We start from the raw sequence: 20,630 nt of genomic DNA, 5'->3' as shown, positions 1-20,630 counted from the left end.
ATTGCATGTCAAGCTACGTGCTTGTTGCATCGTGTCACTCAGTTTTCTACAAAGGTCTTGTCTTCTACGTAAAAATCTGGATATTTATTTCGTTTTATTTCCCTTTTGTTACATGAAATGCAAAATCTATAAATAGGCAAGGCATCAAACCATGATCCGAACTTTTTCTCTTCATCTGGAAAATAGGCGAGGAGGCACCAGAAAACGGCTCGAAATTGGCTGTCTTGATCTCGAGTTAGCCACTTTTGAGCCGTTTTCCAGCCAAACCACGATGAATTAACCGTTGAGAAAGGTACCATTCTCTTCATGTCGTTGAGAAGCATGATTTTCATTTTGAATCACTTGATTTCGTTGAGTATTGAAGAAGTTATGAACGTTTAAAGTTTACCCAATTTCCGGCGAGTTTTCCAGTTTTCCCGCAGACCAGTCACCTTCCAGGCTATTTTACGGCCATCTCCAGCAGCCATTGGGCTTCTAAATAGGTATAATCTTATTTTACACTTTCCTATCTTCATTTTGATATAGTGTGAGTCGAATTTGTTTAAGAAACAATTGAGTTACAAAGCTTTGAAAATTGTCCAAACTTTTGGCCAAGAGTTTCTGAACATTAACAGAGTTTTTAACAGAATGACCAAAATAATGGATAGTGGACAATCTCAGAGACCATTTCTATTGATTTTTAATCTCAGAGACCATTTTGACTAAAAAGCTTTTTTTTTTTTTTTTTTGGTTTTTTTTTTGACAAAACGATAATCTAAATTTTTGTGATAAAGGTGAGATTTGAACTAATTTCACTTTTAATATATTACACCATACCTAAATATGACAATATAATATAAAATTGATAATAAATCCCATGGTTTATATTTTCCTTGCACTTGCTTTGACTAATGCCGTACTACAACGTCAATGTTTGTACGACATTGACTAAGTCAATGTTTGTATAACGTTGGTAATTGGCACACAAACTAGCGGAATGTAGAAACATCACAGTCATAATAACATGGTAAAATAATGAGCATATTTGCCCACATTTAGAATCTTGCATGTTAACAAAAAGAAACTCATAAAATAACATCACAGATCTCGTGAATGATTTTGGCATTTGTGTCGGTCGCTTTTCACGTTGTTGGTATGAATTCTAAATTCTAAATCTTCTACATATTTCTGACATGCAAGACATTACATATTACGAGAATTTTTTACCATGCTTAAAAACATTTGTAACTTGAAATTCTCCCGGACATTTAAGGAAGGTATTGATTTTTAAATTGGAAGTTTTAACAAAATATTTTCGGTACTGTTTATTTTTAATGAAAAATCACATTTTTATCTTTTTTTGGTACTATTTACTACATCTTTATTTGTCTTTTTCATTAAAACTAAAGTTTTTATGGATTTTTAGTTAATTTTTCTTTTTAAATTTCTGTTCAGAATTAGATCCGTTCCGAACCTTAGTGTCCGGAGCCTAGAAATCAATTCATTTGAATGGAACAAATTCAATCTAACGATCCCCATTAACTCATTTTTCTGACTCACCACATAAAACCAACGGCTCTAATTTCTTTTACACACCAATCGATGATTCAGATAATTTGATTCCTAAGCTCTGGACGCGTTCAATTCCTTTCTATTCAACATTTTATATTAAAAAATTAGGCCAAAACACAAGCTTGGTAATAACAATTGTCTTCGTAAGATCCAAGAAATTGACCCAGAAAAGGTAAATAAATAAACATTCAACCTGACTAGATTAAGAAATGACTCAATGATTGCCAAAACAAAAAAGGGTGAAGTCTGTAACTCCTCTTTTGCTCTGAAATGGCGTCTTCTCATCCCTCTCACTCTTGTTTTATGCTTTAATAGCTACTCGAAGTCTTTAAGACAAAACCCACCTGGGAATATCACCTGCAAGTTGCAACCAAGGTAAACACACTAATAAATTTTGCTTCTTTTCCCATGTTATTTTACAATCTTTGTGTAAATTATAATATATACATACATACATATATATATATATCCTGGATGTTCTTGGACTGTCATGGATTCAATGGAGTTCTGGGTTATTGTTCATTTTTGGTGTTAAGCTCTGGATTTGATCCATTCAACTTGTTCATCTACTGTATTGGAATTCTGGGCGGTGCACTTGTTTCACTTGAATGCTTTTTTAGTGTTTTGTACTTGATGATAAGCTTTTTAATTGGGGATTGTATGTTGGTGTTTAGTTATTCTTGGATTTTTCCCTGGTAAGTTGGTAGCAATTCAAAAGAAGAATCTTCAGATTGCTAACACTGATATCTGTTTTGGATCTTGTTCAGCAGGACTAAAGTTTCAAACTTTAAATTATAGAGGGGAAGGATTGAAAAGAATATAGTGGAGAGGTGAATTGGTGGAAGGGAAGTAAAGTCCTTTGAATCATCGGGTTTCGAATGGCTGCAAGAATGGCAGCTGATGAAAGCACTGATAAGAATGGTAGCGTTTGGGTTTTGGATCAGCAGCTTGATCAGCCCATGGATGAGGAGGCTAAAAGGTTGAGAATTATGTACAAGGAAAAGGTACTATCTCACTCCTTCACCCCTGTTCTTCAGTGGAACTGTTTCAAAACCGAATTCACCAGTACAAATAGAAATTCGACTTTGAACTTTCGAAATCTAGCAGTCCAGCGATTGGGTTGGTTTGTTTATAATCAATTCATTATTGTCATCAGAGATATGTTATTAATATTAACTTTTCGTACTATATGGTTGAAACGATTGCTTTATGTAACCTTGAAGGTATTCTGCTATTTCTGAACTATATTTGCTCTTGTTGCTGATCACTTCTTTTCTTATTCTTCCAGAAATTTTCAGCATTATTGCTTGTGCAGCTTGCGTTTCAAAGCCTTGGTGTGGTATATGGAGATTTAGGAACATCTCCTTTGTATGTTTTCTACAATACATTTCCTGATGGAATTGATGACCCGGAGGATTTAATTGGAGCTTTATCTGTTATTATCTACTCTCTCACTCTTATTCCACTCCTGAAGTACGTTTTTATTGTCTGTCGAGCAAATGACAATGGTCAAGGTAATTTGATCACAGTCTATCATTGATATATAAGCTCTTCCTTCCCCTCCCACCTTTGTAATGTTACCGTATTACCTTGAACGCTGTTCTCAGATCATTAATCAAAAGTATCTATGTTTTGATTATTCACTGATAGAGACAATACATCGAGAGCTATAGATGCTGTTCTTCCGGGTTTTAGTTCATGTAAACTTATCCTCCTCATGGTTGCAGGTGGAACGTTTGCTCTATATTCACTACTCTGTCGATATGCAAAAATAAAGGCTATTCCTAACCAAGACCAAACGGATGAGGCACTAACAACATATAGTCATTCTTCGTTTGGTCAGAAATCATTTGCTGCAAGAACCAGGAGATGGTTGGAGGGGCATGCATTTATGCAGAGCACTCTTCTTATTCTTGTCCTAGTTGGCTCTTGCATGGTGATTGGGGACGGGATTCTGACTCCAGCCATATCAGGTGCGCAGCTTCATTGTTGATATTGTAGGATCATTCTTCTGTTTAACTATCCTCATTGGTAATTTTCGTGATCATGTAGTTTTGTTTTACGGATATCCCAACACTTTCAACCTGCGTGATTAGTTCCTATAGACATAACTTGTAAGGGAAGCATATTGCAATCCCTTATACTCTAACCAATCTTAATTGAGAAACTATTTTTTTAAATGGTAAAAGCTACTTCCTGGAAAGCATTTAGACTAGGTTAGAACATTAAAATACTCTACAGTTTATGATAACTCCCGCTGAAGCGAGTATGATTCTTTGTCAGTTCTATTGGAAGCTCTTAACCATATTCTGCTTGATAAGTACACTTAACCCTTAACCATACTATCGTTTGCAGTTCTGTCAGCAGTTGGTGGGATCAATGTAGGCCACTCCAAGATTAGTAATGGTATCTCCATACTCTTGGACACAAATATACTGTTTCATTTGCTTCACCATGTTTGTTACTCATCGATCATTGTTTCCAAATCTAATCATAACTACTCTTTTGTTATACAGAGGTAGTCGTGCTTGTTGCTGTTGTTATACTGATACTTTTGTTTAGTGTGCAACGCTATGGGACAGATAAAGTCGGTTGGCTGTTTGCACCAATTGTTTTTATTTGGTTTCTCGTAATTGGAGGAATTGGCATGTTCAATGTTTGGAAGTATGATAGTAGGGTTTTAAAAGCCTTTTCACCTGTATATGTATATCGATTTTTTAAGAGGGGAGGAAAAGATGGGTGGACTTCCCTTGGAGGTATTATGCTTAGTATAACAGGTAAATTTTCGATATTCCATCCTTTTTTATTTGTGAAATACAAGCAAGTTTGTGACGTAGTCCCTGAAGACTGGTTGTGAACACTTACAGGTACTGAAGCACTTTTTGCTGACCTATCCCACTTCCCAGTCCCGTCCGTGCAACTTGCTTTCACATTGGTTGTATTTCCTTGTCTTCTATTAGCCTACTGTGGTCAAGCAGCATACCTTATGAAAAATCCACACAACGTGTTCGGTGCTTTTTATCATTCCATTCCAGGTTTGTTTGATTTCTTTACCTACAAATTATAACATAACCATTTAGGTTTATGCATTGCGGAAAGATTCTGATTAATCGTTCTTGCAGACAACATATATTGGCCCGTGTTTATTGTTGCAACTGGAGCTGCTGTCGTTGCAAGTCAAGCCACCATAACTGCAACTTTTTCATTAATCAAGCAGGCACTTGCATTAGGCTGTTTCCCAAGATGCAAAGTCGTGCATACATCAAGGAAATACCGTCACCAGATATATATTCCAGAAATTAATTGGATTGTTATGATTCTCTGCATTGCCGTGACAGCTGGGTTTAAAAATCAAAACCAAATTGGGAATGCCTCTGGTAAGTTTAACCAGGTGCAGCTTATTATACACATCTTCCTACTTTAAAACATAATTTCATGAAATTTTCAGTGTTTAATTGGTTTGATATTCTTTCAACATTCGTTATTACTCTCCTGTTTTATCCATCTATGAAAAGACATGGACTTCGATTAGTATGAAATTTTTGTTATAGCATCGGTGAAGTAAGGAGTTTCCTCCATATCATGCCATCTTCAAATTCTATGAAAAATCTTTTAGCATTAGGAAATCGACGATGGCAATAAGGATTACAGGGTAACATTCTAGGCAAATCTTTTTCCCATTTCTCTTCTCAAACTTGTGTTCTGACTGTTACTTGTCGTATCTCATTCCAAGCTTCTTGGTTGAAGTTAAGATTGCACCATCTAACATAATCTTACGTGTTGCAACAGGGACGGCAGTTTGTATAGTCATGTTGGTAACCACATTGCTTATGATTTTAGTCATGATATTAGTGTGGCGCTGCCATTGGATTCTTGTGGTGATCTTCACTGGCTTATCATTGGTTGTGGAGGGCACTTACTTTTCTGCCGTACTCCTCAAGGTCAATCAAGGCGGCTGGGTTCCTCTTGTGATCGCAGCAGCCTTCTTTATCATCATGTATGTTTGGCATTATGGTACAGTTAAACGCTATGAGATGGAGATGCACAGTAAGGTTTCAATGGCATGGATTCTTGGACTTGGTCCCAGTCTAGGACTGGTTCGCGTACCTGGGATAGGCCTTGTATACACAGAGCTAGCAAGTGGAGTGCCCCGGATCTTCTCTCACTTTATCACCAACCTACCCGCCATCCATTCTGTTGTCGTCTTTGTCTGCGTGAAGTACCTTCCTGTCTTCACAGTCCCAGAAGAAGAGCGGTTCCTTGTAAAGCGGATTGGACCCAAGACTTTCCACATGTTCCGTTGTGTTGCAAGGTATGGCTATAAAGACTACCACAAAAAGGATGATGATTTTGAGAACAAGCTCTTTCACAACCTATTCGCGTATGTCCGGCTTGAGTCCCTGATGGAAGCGTCTTCAGACTCTGACTTATCTAGTATACTTGAGCAACAAACTAATCAGTCAGGAGATTGCGAGTTGAGCAATGTCAGCAATACGCGCCACTCCAATCAAGTAGACCTGTCAATTGCATCAGTGGACTCGATCGTGCCTGATGATTCTCCATTGCATGCAAACAACCCGACCTCCTTCGTTCCGGCAAGCAGCCAGGCCGAGGCTGATGAGATAGAATTCTTGAACAACTGTAGAGATGCAGGAGTGGTGCACATACTAGGAAATACTGTCGTAAAAGCCAGGAGGGAATCCAAACTATTGAAGAAGATCGCTATTGACTACCTATACGCATTTCTTAGGAAGGTGTGCAGGGAAAAGAGTGTAATGTTCAACGTTCCTCACGAGAGTCTCTTGAATGTCGGGCAGGTTTTCTACGTATAGCATCTGCGTCAATGCTGTAAACTTCAAACACTTCAAGTTTACATATTGTCATCCATTTCAGTTCACTGTAACTTGTGGACCGAAATCTAAGTCCCTCCCACCAGGAGATTTTTCGGCCAAATTTGTTTCAGAAACGAGTTTTCTGCTGTACTCCTCAAGTTCCATCTATTGTTTCATATTACTTCAAGTCTTCAATGGCGAATAAATAGATTAAGCAATGTGATTTTGTACTTGTTTATTTGTCTTCAACATTCCACTTCGAATGCATCTGCTACATATCAGCACAGAAATTATATACACAAGTAGAAGGAAGAAAACAGGAGGAAACAGAAGGCAATTAAATTAAGACAAACATTTAATAAGAGTACACAAAAAAGGTCCGGTGAAATTCAATCCCGAAGCGGAAATTTGCTCCCACAGTGGTGTCAAATGACTAGAATCTTTTTCATAGGTGGATAATAGATTACATCTATGTCCTAGGTAGATAATTAATGATATTTAACTCGCTAATTAGTAATCAATGTTGGACAAGATTTCAAGTTCAAACTCTCCCTCTGTTGGTAATAAGTGCCCCGATCCCGATATTCGGGGGACATCGGGATGGCCACATGCTGGCCGACACCCGAGGGTGATGCAAGCCATTTAATGAATGCATATGCTGAGAACATTTAATGAATGCATATGCTGAGAACATGTAAATCATGCGTATAAATTTCGTTCGAACTACATAAAATAATATACTAATATTCAACTGCCAACAATGATAAAGATAGTGATAGTGCATGACATGTTCAGAGCATACATCTAATTCAGAATACAACAGAATGTGTTATTACAATGATGTCAAAGAAGAGATGATGGCACGATATCACTGTTAGGGGAATGCCTCGTAGCTCGGATTGTAAGCCTCGTTCAAGGGGCGCAAAACAAACATGAGTGAACCAAGTTTATATATATATATATATATATATATAATATTGAAACAGTTATCAACATACTAACCCCCAAAGTTTCATGAAAACATCAATAGTATAATATGTAGTAGGTTTTCCGAAAACCCTAGTATGCCATAAAACCTTTCATAAAACATATATCGTATATAGTGTGCTAACTAGTGGTATCAAAACGCTCGTAGGCACTATATTTCTCGACCCGAAGCCATATATCTCCCTCGCCCATAGGCCAAACAGTGACCACTAGATACGCACAAAATCATTGAACATACTATTTACAAACATAGGTACATATATCTCAAAAACATCTTCATAGAATATAGTCATCAATCATATATACTACAAAGAAGTGTAAAAACATGTTAATAAATAGTATATAGTCATCCATCATATATATTACAAAGAACATAAGTTCGACAAAATATAGTATTCCAAAATATTTTCAGTAAAGCATGATAATCATATAGTGTAAATTCAATTTACTTATAAAACATTTCATAAAACGTAACCATTAAATCATACTTTTCATGTATGCATTTCTACTATTAAAACATGCATTTTAGAAGATACTCCGTCGTTGAAGAGCCGTACGAAATATGAATGACAGAATCGCTGCTAATATTCGCACCTAAACACATAAAGGGTCCAATTAATAAAACTATACTCAAACGATTGAATTTTTTAAAACGGACGTCATAAACGAATTCAGGACATCAAAAAACATAAAGGGAGACCTCGGATACCCCCACACGCAGCCGTGGGTCGTCGAAAAATTCGCCGGCGTCGCCGTGGACGATGGCGTATGTACTCCACACGCCGGCACCAGCATGCACCCACGCACCGACCAGTCGCGGCTGGGCTGCTAGGTTGGACCGGGTTTGGGCCTGGGTTCTTAGGTTGGGGTCCAATAGGTTTGGGCTTGGGTTCGGTGGCATGGGCTTCGCCACTGGGCTGGGTTCTAAGGCCCAAAGGCCTGGGTCTAATGGGTTTTGGGTCAAAGGGCCTAGACTTGAAAGCCCGGCCCAAAGTAAAGGGTCTTGGGGTTTAACTAAAAAAGGGTTTGGGTTTAGGGTTAAACGGGTTAGGCTTAGGGTTTAGCGAGTTGGCACGGCCCCTAAGGCCTAGGTTAAATGGGTTTTGGGATCTGGGTTTGGGTCGAACGACCCGGTTCTTGTTGAGACGAAGGTCGGAGCCTCCCGAGCTCCGATCAACGCGATTTACTCCTTAACCTACGATATACCAAATAAAAAGACGATAAAGATGAGAAAAAGTAAATTGGTACCTTCGATACACCGTAGAAAGGCCGAAGGTGGCCGGATTTTGGGCTCGCACACCCACACTCGTCGAGGGTTCTCCGTGCTCCACAGAGACGAAGAGAGAGAGATGGAGAGCTAGCACGGTGATGGTGGTGTTGCCATCGTTGTTGGGGTGGTTTGGGTTGTGTTAGGTTTTTGGCTCGTCAAGTATGTCCTAATTGGTTTAGGATTGTTTAGGAAAATTAGAGATACAGATTCTTGTCCTAAAGGGATTAGGATAGAATTTCAGTTTTCCTTATTCAATTTAGGTTTGAATTTCTAGAAGTCTATTTGGATTTGGATAAGTGTAATTTCCTAGTCCACTTAGAAATAGGAATTCAATCAACCTTGGGACATGTAAGCCAACTCTATGTCTATAAATAGAGTACGGCAAGGCTGATTTTTAAGGAGAGAAAGAAAATAGCCAAACAGTCGTGAGTTTTGAGATTAGTTCTAGGGTTTGCAAAAATTTTGTAATCTCTATTATTAATCAAAGGAGCGGTGAGAGAAATCACAATTGGACGTAGGTAAAAGTTCTGCCAAAGCAATATAATTCTTGTGTGTTTCTAAGTTTTCTAATATTTGCTAGTTTAGTCTATTGTCATTGGTTACATTAAAGAACAAGGTCTAGTGTGCGGGTTTTTCAACAGGGTTTGTGGATGTGTGTGTCTCGCCGGAGAGAAAAATGGAGGGTGAGCTGAGAGAGAGAGATCCGAGAGTGAGATAGAGAGAGTGAGCTGAGGGTTGACTCGGGGGGGGGGGGGGGAGATAAGGTGAGGGGATCTGCCATGTGGCAAGCAGAGAGAGGAGGAGAAGTTTGAGAAAAATCTAAAAAACAGAATTCTGATTGGGTAGAGAATAGGGGACCAATTTGTAACTTCAATAAATCTTTAGGGGAAAATGTGAAATTACAATAATTTTGGGGGTGGGGTTTAACAATAAGAAATCGGAAAAATAAGGAGGCGGTGATGGGTTCAAATTGGGACAGGTCTAGGGTTCGAGACTCTCGAAAGTAACCAAAAGGTTAAAAATCATATATACATGCGTCACAGTATTCTGCTGCACAAAAAGTCTAATTTTCAGGCAACTAATTGTGCCTCCTCACTTTCAGGGACAACAATGTCAAGCCTCATCATGGGTTTATATTTCTCAGGGATCTGTGCACCTGCCTGCAAGCAAACCTCTACAACTGCCGGAGCCTTCCCCTAGAACTTCTTCAGTGTACCGCCCTTCAGCGGAGGCCCTTTGGGGTCTTCGACATACCATATGTAATTTGGAGGGAAAACTTCATCCACGGTAGCATCCTGCCAGCCATGCTTCCCATCCCTCCATTGGTGCTTGAATTCCCCACAAAGCTTTGCATTGTGACCCCAAGGTCCCACGTGAACCTCGGAGCAATACCCGCATGCCTTCACTGTGTATTTATCCATCAGCTTTGTCACCCCCAGCTTAACAGTTTCATATGCATCCATTGTCTCCTGTGCAATCTTGGGAATATCTGATGGTGGTGGAGGTGGAAACCACCCACAAGCCCCATGTGTATCGAGATCAATAAGTGATGATGAATTTGCAGAGATACCTGGTTGAGGCTCCTCAATCAATCCACCTCGATAGATCACTTTCCTTCCAATCATACAGATGGGTTTGGTTCTTCGACGTGAAGGGTACTCAGGGATCTCAACACCAGCTTGGATGCACAGCTCCACAACAGCTGGAATCCTGTCATATTGAAATATAGTTTCATGCTTAATGTGCCGACCAAAAGGGTCATAGAGATGATATGCCTCGATGGGTACAAGTACGTCATTGACGGAACCCTTGATCCAGGAGTGGAAGCTCCGGCGTTTAGCACTGGTTGCACCAAGACAGTCCTGTATGTGATGACCAGAGTGGCTCACGTGAACCTCAGAGCATTCACTGCAGAAAAAAAATTGAAGCATTTTATTGTTCCAATTTAAAACCTAGGTTTTTAAGAGGTTAGTACATAGCTATGTACAGCCACATCATAACTTCTGAAAGACGGCCACATCATACAAATAAAGCATACTTACGTGCAAGCGTATACCGGAATGACGTGCAACAGCTGTGCAATGCCTTTGATTAAAATAAGAAATCGAAGATCAAAAATGAAAGAAGAACTCGATCACCCTTCGGATATGACTCCCACAAAGCAGAGGATACTGTTGGAGGATTCTGGAACATCTAGCTAATATTATTACGAGTCTGCAGTCGCCTAGTAAAACCAGTTACCCAATAATTAATATGGCATTTCAATTCCAATATGTAACAGCTGAGACAAAATTGCTAATGAGTGAACAATGATACAAATACAATAAAAAAAACATGGGTATTCAACCAAAAAGGAAAAATCTTTCCAGCAGCACAGCACCACCGCCCAAATCCCACGTTTTTTTTTTCTTGGTTAAAGCCAAAGCTAATGAAATGGTGTTGCTTTTGGACTGTAGAATTTACAGAACCCATCAAATTAATGTTGGATGGGTTCTCTGAGGCTTTTCGTCAAACAATTTGCGTGCACAGCAGACGACGGCCGGATAAACACAATGCAATTCAAAACTTTGAAACAGGCATGCGTCCGTGAGAGAAAGAGCTTACCTTTCAGCAATTTTGAGAACACGAAACTGCGAGTCTGCTGCTGTCAAGAGTTCATGGGTGGCTGTTGTTCTTCAATTAACGGTCTTATTTACGGCCAGCTTCTCCTTCATTATCCATTGATGGAAATGACATAGTTGTAAATAACGCACTAATACGAGGGCATATATAGGAAATTAATTATTATTTCTCGTTGTTGGATAGTTTCTAGACCACGAGTATCATGTATAATCCATCTGCAAACAATCCAACGAGATAATGCACTCACAACAAAGTTACGTCACTATAATAGGACTAGCCATACCTAAGTGTCAAATTCAAGAAAAATGATCGTCATTGACTTATTGCACTTGGTGAGTCGAAGTTGATATCTCTTCCAACCAAGTTGAGACAACTACTGAGAAATCTAAAGCTACTTGATCTTTTTTTTTTTTTTTTTTTGTTAACTCCCGTGTTTAAGTGTTTTGTTTTTAGTTTTCAACAAGGAAAACTTACTCAATCTTATCAACAAAGCGAAAAGAAAGATTTAAGAGATGGATTAATCTTGAACCAAATGATAAATTAAATTATTAACCTGTCCAGCTAAACCCTAATCCTAACATGAAGAGAATCTGAACTCCACATGTATTTATTGACATGAAAATGATTAACTTTACCACGTTATGTTTTCTATACAAGCAATTTCGAGAAAATATTATTCGAACACAAGATCGCAAGTTTTTAAAAGAGGAGTCAAACATAAAATCTCGAGCACACAACTTTTAACATGTTAAAATGTTGGCAAAATACTTTAGAACGCGACCTTTTTATTTTTTCTAAGTATCATTGTCACATTATGTAAGGAGAACGGCTTGGCACTTTAAGATTGAGATTTATGAAACTTTGTATTTATATTCGAACCATTCGTATTATAAATCATTCTACAAAAATCATATCTGCAAAAAATCAATTCAAAATAAGATTGTTTTGTCAATCAATTGTACCCTATAGATAGACTGTTCGTAATTCTTTTACCAAATCCGTCCATATATTTTCATATGTTCGATGCAATCTCATATTTTATTGATTTTTTGCAATGATGATCTTTACAGAATAAATTTATAATAAAAACAGTTTCAATCATGAGCACGAAATTCCGTAAATATCTTGAGAGGAACTCCTCAATCTTGAGCAGCCAAAGTAAAAAACCAAAGTGACCCTTGAAGTAGATGATCAAATGAACATGAAACAATTGTCTTTCACTGCTCCTTTTTTTTTTTTTTTTTTTTGGTTTATTTCATTGAAACTTGAGCTTTCTTACAAAAGGAAAAATAAAAGTTTGTATTTCACTATGAAGTATGAACACAAATAAATTGATTTACGTATAAAACCCAATTCTTCCGGTTTTATGCACCAAAAAACACAATCACTCCGTTGCGTTCTGTAAAACAGTTGGTTGGGAGCCCTTCTCCCTACTCATATAATACACACAACTTACATGGGGTATAAATAATTTATAATAATTGGCTCTCGTGCTTAGCCGAGATTGCACGAGGGAATCATCGTCGAACTCTGCTACTTGGGGACCTGGTTCTGTGGCTGAACCGGTGGTTTAGTAGGCCGGCAAGCTGCAGTCATCACCCTCAAGCGTTTGGTTATTTCTGTAAACGATGGGCGAACAACAGGATCCGCGGCCCAGCATTGCTCCATTAGCAACTTCCATTCAGAATCACAAAAGGGTGGCACATGTGGCCTCAATGTGTTGTTCACAATGCCTCCTGCAAGTAACCAAGTGTCAGTATTTCCGGTTTCTCTTTCATTCTCGGCTCCATACACGCGAAAAATCAGCAGCTCAGCGATGAACACACGCTAAAACACCAGGACTAATAAACAAGATGTTATAAGTGCTTGAATATCGGACTGAAGCCCAGTAAGACACCATGAAGAGAGAACATAGTGTACGCACCTATGATTGCTCCGTAATGCATATTGGCATAAGGCTCCTCACCGGTTAGAATCTCCCATAAGACAATACCAAAGGAGAATACATCAACCTGTCAACAGGAATAAAGTGGTTCGATGACATTACATCAACGTGTGTGGAAAAGAAAATCAGCTGAAACTGTGCGGTAGTAACATTCTTTTTCTGCCAGTAAGCATTAGATATGAATTGTACCATCCTACCTTTTCAGAAACCTTACTGCTACCACCATTAAGAAGCTCTGGAGCCATCCATGGTAGGGTACCCCTAACACCACCAGTGACTAAGGTATTTCTTTTGATTTTTGACAAGCCAAAATCCGCTACCTGCAAAATTATACAATTCTCTGCTAAATACAATGTTTGATTTTGGAACATGATAACAGCTTGGCAAAGAAGGACGATAAAAAAGACCCACATAATAAGCTCGATTCTATCATGAATTCCTGATCAACTATAGAATCTTATATAGACAACAAGAATTATACAAATACCTTGCAAATGGGTCGTTGAGGGTCTTTCAAGTTTACAAGCAAATTGTCGCATTTCAAATCAAAGTGCACTATGTTTTTTGAATGTAGATATTCCATTCCAAATGCTGCATCCATCGCAATAATGAGCCTCTTACGACGATCAAGATGTCTGGGAATTCACAAAACCAATATAAGATAAAGATTGAAGTGCCTGGTACACTGGTAAGGATTACATCATTGACATAACTAAAGAGAACAGTATTACCTTTCCTTGCTAAGTAAAACATGCCTCAGAGAGCCATTCACCATGAACTCGGCCACTGTGGCTAGTGTTCCTCCTGGTCCATTCTGGACAACGCCATAAAATGCCACCACATTTGGATGGTGAAGCTTCGAAAGAATTTCAGCTTCGCGCCAGAACTCAACAGTCTGAACAGGGGGAAAGAAAAGAAAAAAAGAAGAAGAGGATCAATGGTTATTGTTATTGACATGTCGCATAATGACAAGTTAATGAGCACAATGCTGTAGGTGAATGCTACCCTCCACCACCCAGCACCGAGAGGTTACTGTAAATATCTGATATAACTATCACTACCAGACTAGACGATGGAGGGATGACAGCCATCTGAATTTGAATCGATGGATTGTTTATAGCCTTCATTCTGTATAATATCATAATAGAAATATTCTTCGAGTTTGACTGGAAAAACATATTCACCTGACATGACTCACTCGACCTCTAGCTTAGTGAACTATTGAACAAAAAAACTCTCTGTTCTGACTCACCAGTCTTTCTTGCTCTGATGAACGCCCTGTGAAACAGCTCTTTTTTATCCGCTTAATGGCCACATCTGTTCCCCTCCATTTTCCATGATAAACAGTTCCAAATGTGCCAGAACCCAATTCCCTAAGCTCTTCAAGATCTTCATTCTCTATGATCTGCATTGAAATACATAGATGGCCAACAAGAGAATTAACAGACTTCAAAAATCTCCAATTTGCACAACAGAACAAGGTGCGGATGATATTAATAAGGGATAAACGTATGTGTCTGACACTACATGATGAATACACGGCAAGATGTTCCATCAATCAATTTTGCTGTGCAAAAGTTGGGATATTTGATATTAGCATGACAATGAAGCTTCTACTAAACAAATCAAAGTAAAAAAAATAACCAGGATTCATGTAGCATAGACACAAGGCAGAGCTGGTATGCAATACATTCTATTAGGCAGTCATTTAGGTTTAACAGTTGTAAAATTAGAGGTGGCAAGATGCCAAAAATGGTATGAAGAAATAAAACTGTAAGTTAGTAATGGCAGTGCCATGGTAGTTAGGGAAGTATAATACTATATACTCTGATGTTTGAGGGATTGGTGGTTTCCATAAAATAGAACTACAGAAAAGGAACATGGTGGGAGTGTCAACACCGCTAATAAGCAGGCTGTTCAGGCAGAATTCTATGGTGGAAAGGCAAAATTTTACTTCCAAATACAACCCAAGTACTACTAGATTTACTCTAATACTTCCTTGACTTTAATTGAACAAGGATACTAAAAATTCTTATGGTTGAAAGAACAGAAAGGAAAGAAAAACAGATCTGTATAGTTTATTGATAGGTTAAAACGAAGACCACTAGTTAACGTTTCCATAATGCAATAGAAATTGTAATAGGTAAACTATCTTACCTGCAAGGTAGTAATATCAAATTCTTCCAAAGGAATATCGACAATAGGTACAGCTGTGTTCTGAATATTTAGCTCACCATCCTACAAGAAAGGGCAATAGAAAATTGGTCAGAGGCAATCAATATGATAAGTTGATAACAGTGTGATTTGCTAGTAAAAGATACAGAAGAAATACCTCGTACTCTGATTCTCTTACTCCATGATTTACCCCATCCAGCTGCTCACTTTCAATTCCCTTTAGTGGCGTAGGATTGTAATCTGAACCTAAATTCACTTTGTTTGGTCCAGCTAAAGCAGGCAAACCTTGCCGAATATCTTCATCAAAATTTATTTGGGAATCAGTGTGACCAAAAACAACTCCATCAGACTTCAAAGGTGGAAAGCTGTAATCTACTGGAGCTCCTGATCCAATATCAGTCGGTGGGGATGAGAAACCCAGATGGTCCTGATCCATAAGGGAAACATCTTTTCTTACAAATTCATTCTGAGCCAAATTTCGGAAATACGACCAATGCTTAGGCTCGGGATTCTCCATGTTCAAGCTCAAGCCAGTTCCATCGCCAGGAAGTGGAGGAAGATCAGAAAGATCCCCTGAGATTCTAGCTTTAGAAAATATATCGGACAGGAAGTCACGCGGAAAGCGGTCATTAATATCAATGAGAATGTCTCCCTGCTCCGGAGTGCCAGCACCAGCAGCAGACTCCCCATGAGCAACACCTTTGGCTGGGTTCTCTGCCCTAGCCAATGGCTGTCCATGACCCTTGGCATTATTCTCATTGTCCTTATTGGCAGCAATCTCAGACCATTTAAATTCTGGTTGAACTGAAGCAGAATCATGTGTACGCTTCCCAAATGTTTCCCGTTCAGCAGTTTGTTGAGTCAGCGCAGCCGCTACTTTATCATTGCTACTTGGGTCTTTGTAGTTATCTTTTGGCCAGCCCATTTCCTGATCCAATTTGTGTACCTTTGACTCAAGCCCCTCATCATAAGCATCAGAACTCATTTTACTTATATTTTCAGCAAATTCTTTATGCTTTTCAAACTGTGCCAGTCCATCTTCAACGTGCAATAGTTTTGAAGGTAAGCCCGGCTGCACAGACTGCTCAGACTGCAAAGGGACATTCTCACCATGCAATTTCTCCACGGATTCCGCAATTGGTTGTGAGTGATCGGGATGTGCTTGAGTTACCATAAACTGGGAACCAAAAGAATCACCAGATTTTGATAAACGGTTCAATTCTGCTTGTTCCCTGGGGATCCGCTCAGAATGATAGACACGCTGAGGAGCCACAGGTGGTTCAGGGTAGCTAAAGTCCATTGAATCAACCTCAGAGCCACCATATCCAGGATTAGACTGTCCACTGGCTGTGTGGAATTGGTCATCTTCATTGATCTTTTTCCCATCATTTACATCTTCAGAGGTGATTGGTTTTTGTCGAGGTTCCTGGAGCTTTTTGCTGCTTCTTGAAGCCAACAAAGGTGATCCTGTCTCTGCTGCTGAATTGGCAACTGAAACTTGATCCCTAGAAATATGATTGGGAACTGAACCGTCAGATGAAGGTAGAGAAACAGTGTTTTCATTTTCTAAATTCCTAGGTTTATCGCTTTCATTTATCTTATGGAGAGAATTCTCTCTCTTCATTCTTGCTTCCTTTGGTGGAACTTCCTTCTCTAAGGATTGAATTTTCTCAGGTTCATTTATCTTTTTTGCTGAGCTGTTTTTTTTCAATTTCGTCTCCTTTACGGGCAATTCTGAACCTTGCCCACGCATGCCACCATATAGCTGCTCTTCAATCAATCCCCCCTGTTGAGGGGATTGGCCGGATATAGGCACTGAATCCATATTTCCTCCAGGTGTTGCATGATGTGAAGTGAGAGAACTTGAATCATATTGTAATGGAACCGATGAAGGCACAGCAGTCTGACCATCTTTCCCGGTGACAGAGTGGAAAGTTGACACTGGATGTTGTCTGGCTTCTCCACTATGCATCATCTGCCCCTGGTATGGTTGTGAATTGGATTCATATGCCCTTGAAGAACCTGGAAATCCTGATTGAGAAGAAACGTCAGTTGAGATAGGCACATTTGGTGCTGAAGGTGCTGTGCCAGCACCAACTGTATCAGGCACTGCTCGAGTGCTCTCCCTTGCAACGTTTAGACTGAGCAACTCTTCCAAGTTGTTGCCTGAAGAACTTGCCAAAGCAATAGAATTCTTTCTTGAACCTAAGTCAATACCATTTACAGCAACTACATACTGAATCTCAGAATCACCGTCCACGCTTTCTACACCATACTGAGAATCCTCCAAATCAACATGAGAAAACAGGAACACCCTAGGTTTCTGTGATCCCCCATCTTGTAGCCCATTGAACTCATCCATCATGTTTTGCAGATCTTCATCGCATGAAACAGAAACAAGTGCATCAAGATCCTCACCGGGAAGCTGATACTTTATTGCACGAGTTTGGTCATAAATTGTAAACATTTTCTGCATCAGATCCTGCCAAAAGATATCCCTGTTTAACCGTATCATACGTGTTTCACCTCCAACATATCTAAGCCTTCCATCACTCGGACGAGGCAAAATTTTACCACCAAAGCTGCAGAGAAACTTCACTTTCCTCACTGAGCTATCAGACATTCCTGAAGAAGCATAATGAAGTCCTCGATTGCTGTCATTCCTGGATGAGGTTTGTGGTAATCGTACCGAATCAAAGTAACCCTTATCTTCATGTGCATAAGATGCCTTTCTTTCAAATTCCTGGACACGCCCTTTATCTACCATGTTCGGTAACGAAGTATCAGACCCACTTTCTGAACCTGTATGGCTAATTCCCAGTAAGCCTTTTAGATCCATATAGTTAGGAGCACTATTAGGATCCCCAGAAGCTAAATGTTGCCTTGGGTTCACTCTTTCCCTCATGAATTCCAGAGCAAATTCCTCACCAGTCTGAATGGAGTAATTCAACACAGGCCTGGCTCCAACAGCAACATTGTAATCTGGAGGTCGCATGTTAGTACTAGCATTACTTGATGGATCCTGGAAGTACCTTTGATTGGATGACCCATTTCCGTCGTTTCTAGCTTCAACATTATTGTAGCGAACGTGCTCATAGTTTTTATGTTGATCCATTGCACCTCTACCCATATTTCTATCCATGCTGTCTAAAGTCACATGGACAAACATCCAAGCAAACAAGCAGTAAATATGACACGTAAGCATGTTCCCATGGGTAGCCAACTGCAATCCTTGCCAACAGCAAACATTCTTCCAACAAAGCAATCCTTAACTAGTAACCTGAGAGAGCAAATGAGGTATCACTAGATCAGTTAACCATAAGGATAATTTCTAAGCACGAGCAACGTCTAAGAAAACAACCTTCTCCAACAAGACAGCAGTCAGAAACTTGAAGCACCTTAAACAAGTTATGAATTAGAATTCAAATGCATCAATGATCTGATAAACAAAAAAGTAATCCATATACAGATAATCCAAGTCTAAAGTGCAAACTACATAATCAAATATTTTAACCCGAAAAAATCTCTCGTAATTATGTAATTTTCAGAAATGCTATGATATTATTCACATACATTGTAGTTGAAGCACATTCATACGCTTCGAATCACGCTTCTCCCTAAATAAGACAAAAGTTGCAAAAAGTCGTTTATAGGATTTCCTAATTTCTCAATCGTTTATTCTTATTCTCAGTGATCAAACAGGCAATAAATCAACACGACTAGAATCTGAAAGACATCCTACAATTCACATTGTCTGGATCAACTCAAGACTGCATCATCAATGACCACGACTTCCATCGTATGCAAACCGTATACAGATGTTTGACAATCACACAGCTAAGACTGCTCGGCTTTTCGCTACAGTCAATGCCAGTAACACAATCTTAATCAAATTAGACAATCCACGAACAAATGCATAACTCGTAAAATTGACTAAATCATTAAATTATTGGACCAGAAAGGACTAGAGGAGACTTCAGATAGATTTTGAGGCGCCGGCATGCAACTCAGATTCAAGATCCTAAACCCACCAAATTAATCCCAATTAAAAAAAAAAAAAACCTAATTGAGCACACAGAAACACTAAATCAAAAACGCAAGATTTCAGCATACGAACTCCGACCCAGTCAACCTCACACAAAATTAGCTCAAAATTAAACATCTAATCCCCAAATTAACGATAAAAGACAAAATCTTGCGAGAGATCCAGCTGAAATCCGTACAATAATCGGATAAACCAACACAAAAACGATCCGAAAATTAAAAAATCAAGAAGATTAATACAATGATTACCTCCGAAAAAACTACAATCCATCGATCAAGAGCACGAACACTCCCTCTCTCTCTCTCTCCGATGCTAGTTGAACCGTCTCTGAGCTCAAAGGCTCTCACTTTTTCCTACAATTTTCTTCTTTTTATTTGTTTTTTAACAAGATTTGGGCGTCTCTGATTTTACGTCCCCCTCAGCACAGTTTAACGATTATTTATCTTGCACGGCAGACAAAAACAAAAAATCATTTACAAACAAATGAAAGAAGGAGAGCCACGCGTTTTAATGGAGCGTGTAGTACACATGCCAGTTGGAGCCGGAGTGGATATTCCTTCGCAGGCTTTCGGAGGTCCCGTGAGTGTACCCAAGGTGTGAACTCGGTCGCATTTGATATGACCCAATTCGGTGGTCTAAAAATCAAATATTCCACTCATAGATATTTGTTTCAATCCTAATCTGTCAACCTATGATGAGAAAATTTTACTTATGGGCTAAGGAAAGGGAATCTGATGGCACATAGATTTTTTTTTCTTTCCTTCCAATGATTTCACCCAAAGGAAAAAGATAGGTGATATATGCAAAAACTTTAGGGTACAAAGTCAATATATAGACAGTTTTCACATACGTTATTGTGGAGAAAAGTGCTACATATCGTTGATTGGTTGAGTGAATTGAAATGATGACTACTGATTAAACTGGTGACCAAATATACAATTGAAATCCTTTGAGGAAGTCCTATTTTCATGTAATTGTTGAAATTTCTAGCCAAGAAGGTATTGTTTCTTGTGTAGTGTTACGCTGTTTAAATAAGGTGGTGAACTAGGATTGGTTCGATCCCGTTTGAGGGTACGTAGGCAGTCTAACAAGAAAGTTAGATACAGCCATAAAATGATCGAATTTGATTTATGGTGGTTAATAGAATATTGATTAACCATGATTTTATTTTGAGTCTATCACCGTGATTAGCTTCCAAATAAA

At 38.9% G+C, this 20,630-nt stretch overlaps 2 protein-coding genes and 1 pseudogene across 4 annotated transcripts; 1 reads left to right on the top strand and 2 right to left on the bottom strand.

Moving 5' to 3' along the window:
• Window positions 1-1,758: 1,758 nt before the first annotated feature.
• Window positions 1,759-6,613, top strand: LOC126622998 (potassium transporter 10-like). 2 transcript variants are annotated; one of them, XM_050291674.1, is made up of 9 exons: window positions 1,759-1,926; window positions 2,322-2,555; window positions 2,840-3,065; window positions 3,279-3,524; window positions 3,907-3,957; window positions 4,068-4,328; window positions 4,419-4,586; window positions 4,674-4,928; window positions 5,341-6,613. In XM_050291674.1, exons 2-9 carry the CDS (start codon window positions 2,430-2,432, stop codon window positions 6,381-6,383), a joined length of 2,376 nt encoding a protein of 791 aa, XP_050147631.1. In that variant the 5' UTR covers window positions 1,759-1,926; window positions 2,322-2,429; the 3' UTR covers window positions 6,384-6,613. The 2 variants fall into 2 exon arrangements, with proteins under 2 accessions (XP_050147631.1, XP_050147630.1); XM_050291673.1 differs by having other exon boundaries at window positions 2,319-2,555.
• A 2,877-nt stretch (window positions 6,614-9,490) lies between these two features.
• LOC126623004 (APO protein 1, chloroplastic-like) lies at window positions 9,491-10,774 on the bottom strand (annotated as a pseudogene).
• A 1,759-nt stretch (window positions 10,775-12,533) lies between these two features.
• Window positions 12,534-19,847, bottom strand: LOC126622994 (uncharacterized). Of its 2 annotated transcripts, XM_050291659.1 has the most exons (10): window positions 19,676-19,847; window positions 18,744-18,780; window positions 15,540-18,662; window positions 15,365-15,445; window positions 14,460-14,612; window positions 13,939-14,102; window positions 13,695-13,842; window positions 13,405-13,527; window positions 13,187-13,274; window positions 12,534-12,998 (listed from the first exon to the last, which is right to left on the bottom strand). In XM_050291659.1, the coding sequence occupies exons 3-10, from the start codon at window positions 18,585-18,587 to the stop codon at window positions 12,796-12,798; spliced, it is 4,008 nt and encodes a 1,335-aa protein (XP_050147616.1). In that variant the 5' UTR covers window positions 18,588-18,662; window positions 18,744-18,780; window positions 19,676-19,847; the 3' UTR covers window positions 12,534-12,795. The 2 variants fall into 2 exon arrangements, with proteins under 2 accessions (XP_050147616.1, XP_050147615.1); XM_050291658.1 differs by lacking the exon at window positions 18,744-18,780.
• Between the last annotated feature and the right edge of the window lie 783 nt (window positions 19,848-20,630).

Source organism: Malus sylvestris, chromosome 5 (genome assembly GCF_916048215.2).
Source record: "Malus sylvestris chromosome 5, drMalSylv7.2, whole genome shotgun sequence".
Taxonomy (NCBI): domain Eukaryota; kingdom Viridiplantae; phylum Streptophyta; class Magnoliopsida; order Rosales; family Rosaceae; genus Malus; species Malus sylvestris.
This window is presented reverse-complemented; position numbering and strand designations above follow the sequence as displayed.

Excerpts from the sequence above, each read along its gene's own strand:
- LOC126622998 (XM_050291674.1), top strand. The coding sequence starts at position 2,430 with ATGGCTGCAAGAATGGCAGCTGATGAAAGCACTGATAAGAATGGTAGC. Across the intron at positions 2,556-2,839 it reads GAATTATGTACAAGGAAAAG|AAATTTTCAGCATTATTGCT; the intron begins GTACTATCTCAC and ends TTATTCTTCCAG. Across the intron at positions 4,329-4,418 it reads TATTATGCTTAGTATAACAG|GTACTGAAGCACTTTTTGCT; the intron begins GTAAATTTTCGA and ends GAACACTTACAG.
- LOC126622994 (XM_050291659.1), bottom strand. The coding sequence starts at position 18,587 with ATGCTTACGTGTCATATTTACTGCTTGTTTGCTTGGATGTTTGTCCAT. Across the intron at positions 13,275-13,404 it reads GCAGTAAGGTTTCTGAAAAG|GTTGATGTATTCTCCTTTGG; the intron begins GTAGGATGGTAC and ends TCCTGTTGACAG. Across the intron at positions 12,999-13,186 it reads GCATTACGGAGCAATCATAG|GAGGCATTGTGAACAACACA; the intron begins GTGCGTACACTA and ends GGTTACTTGCAG.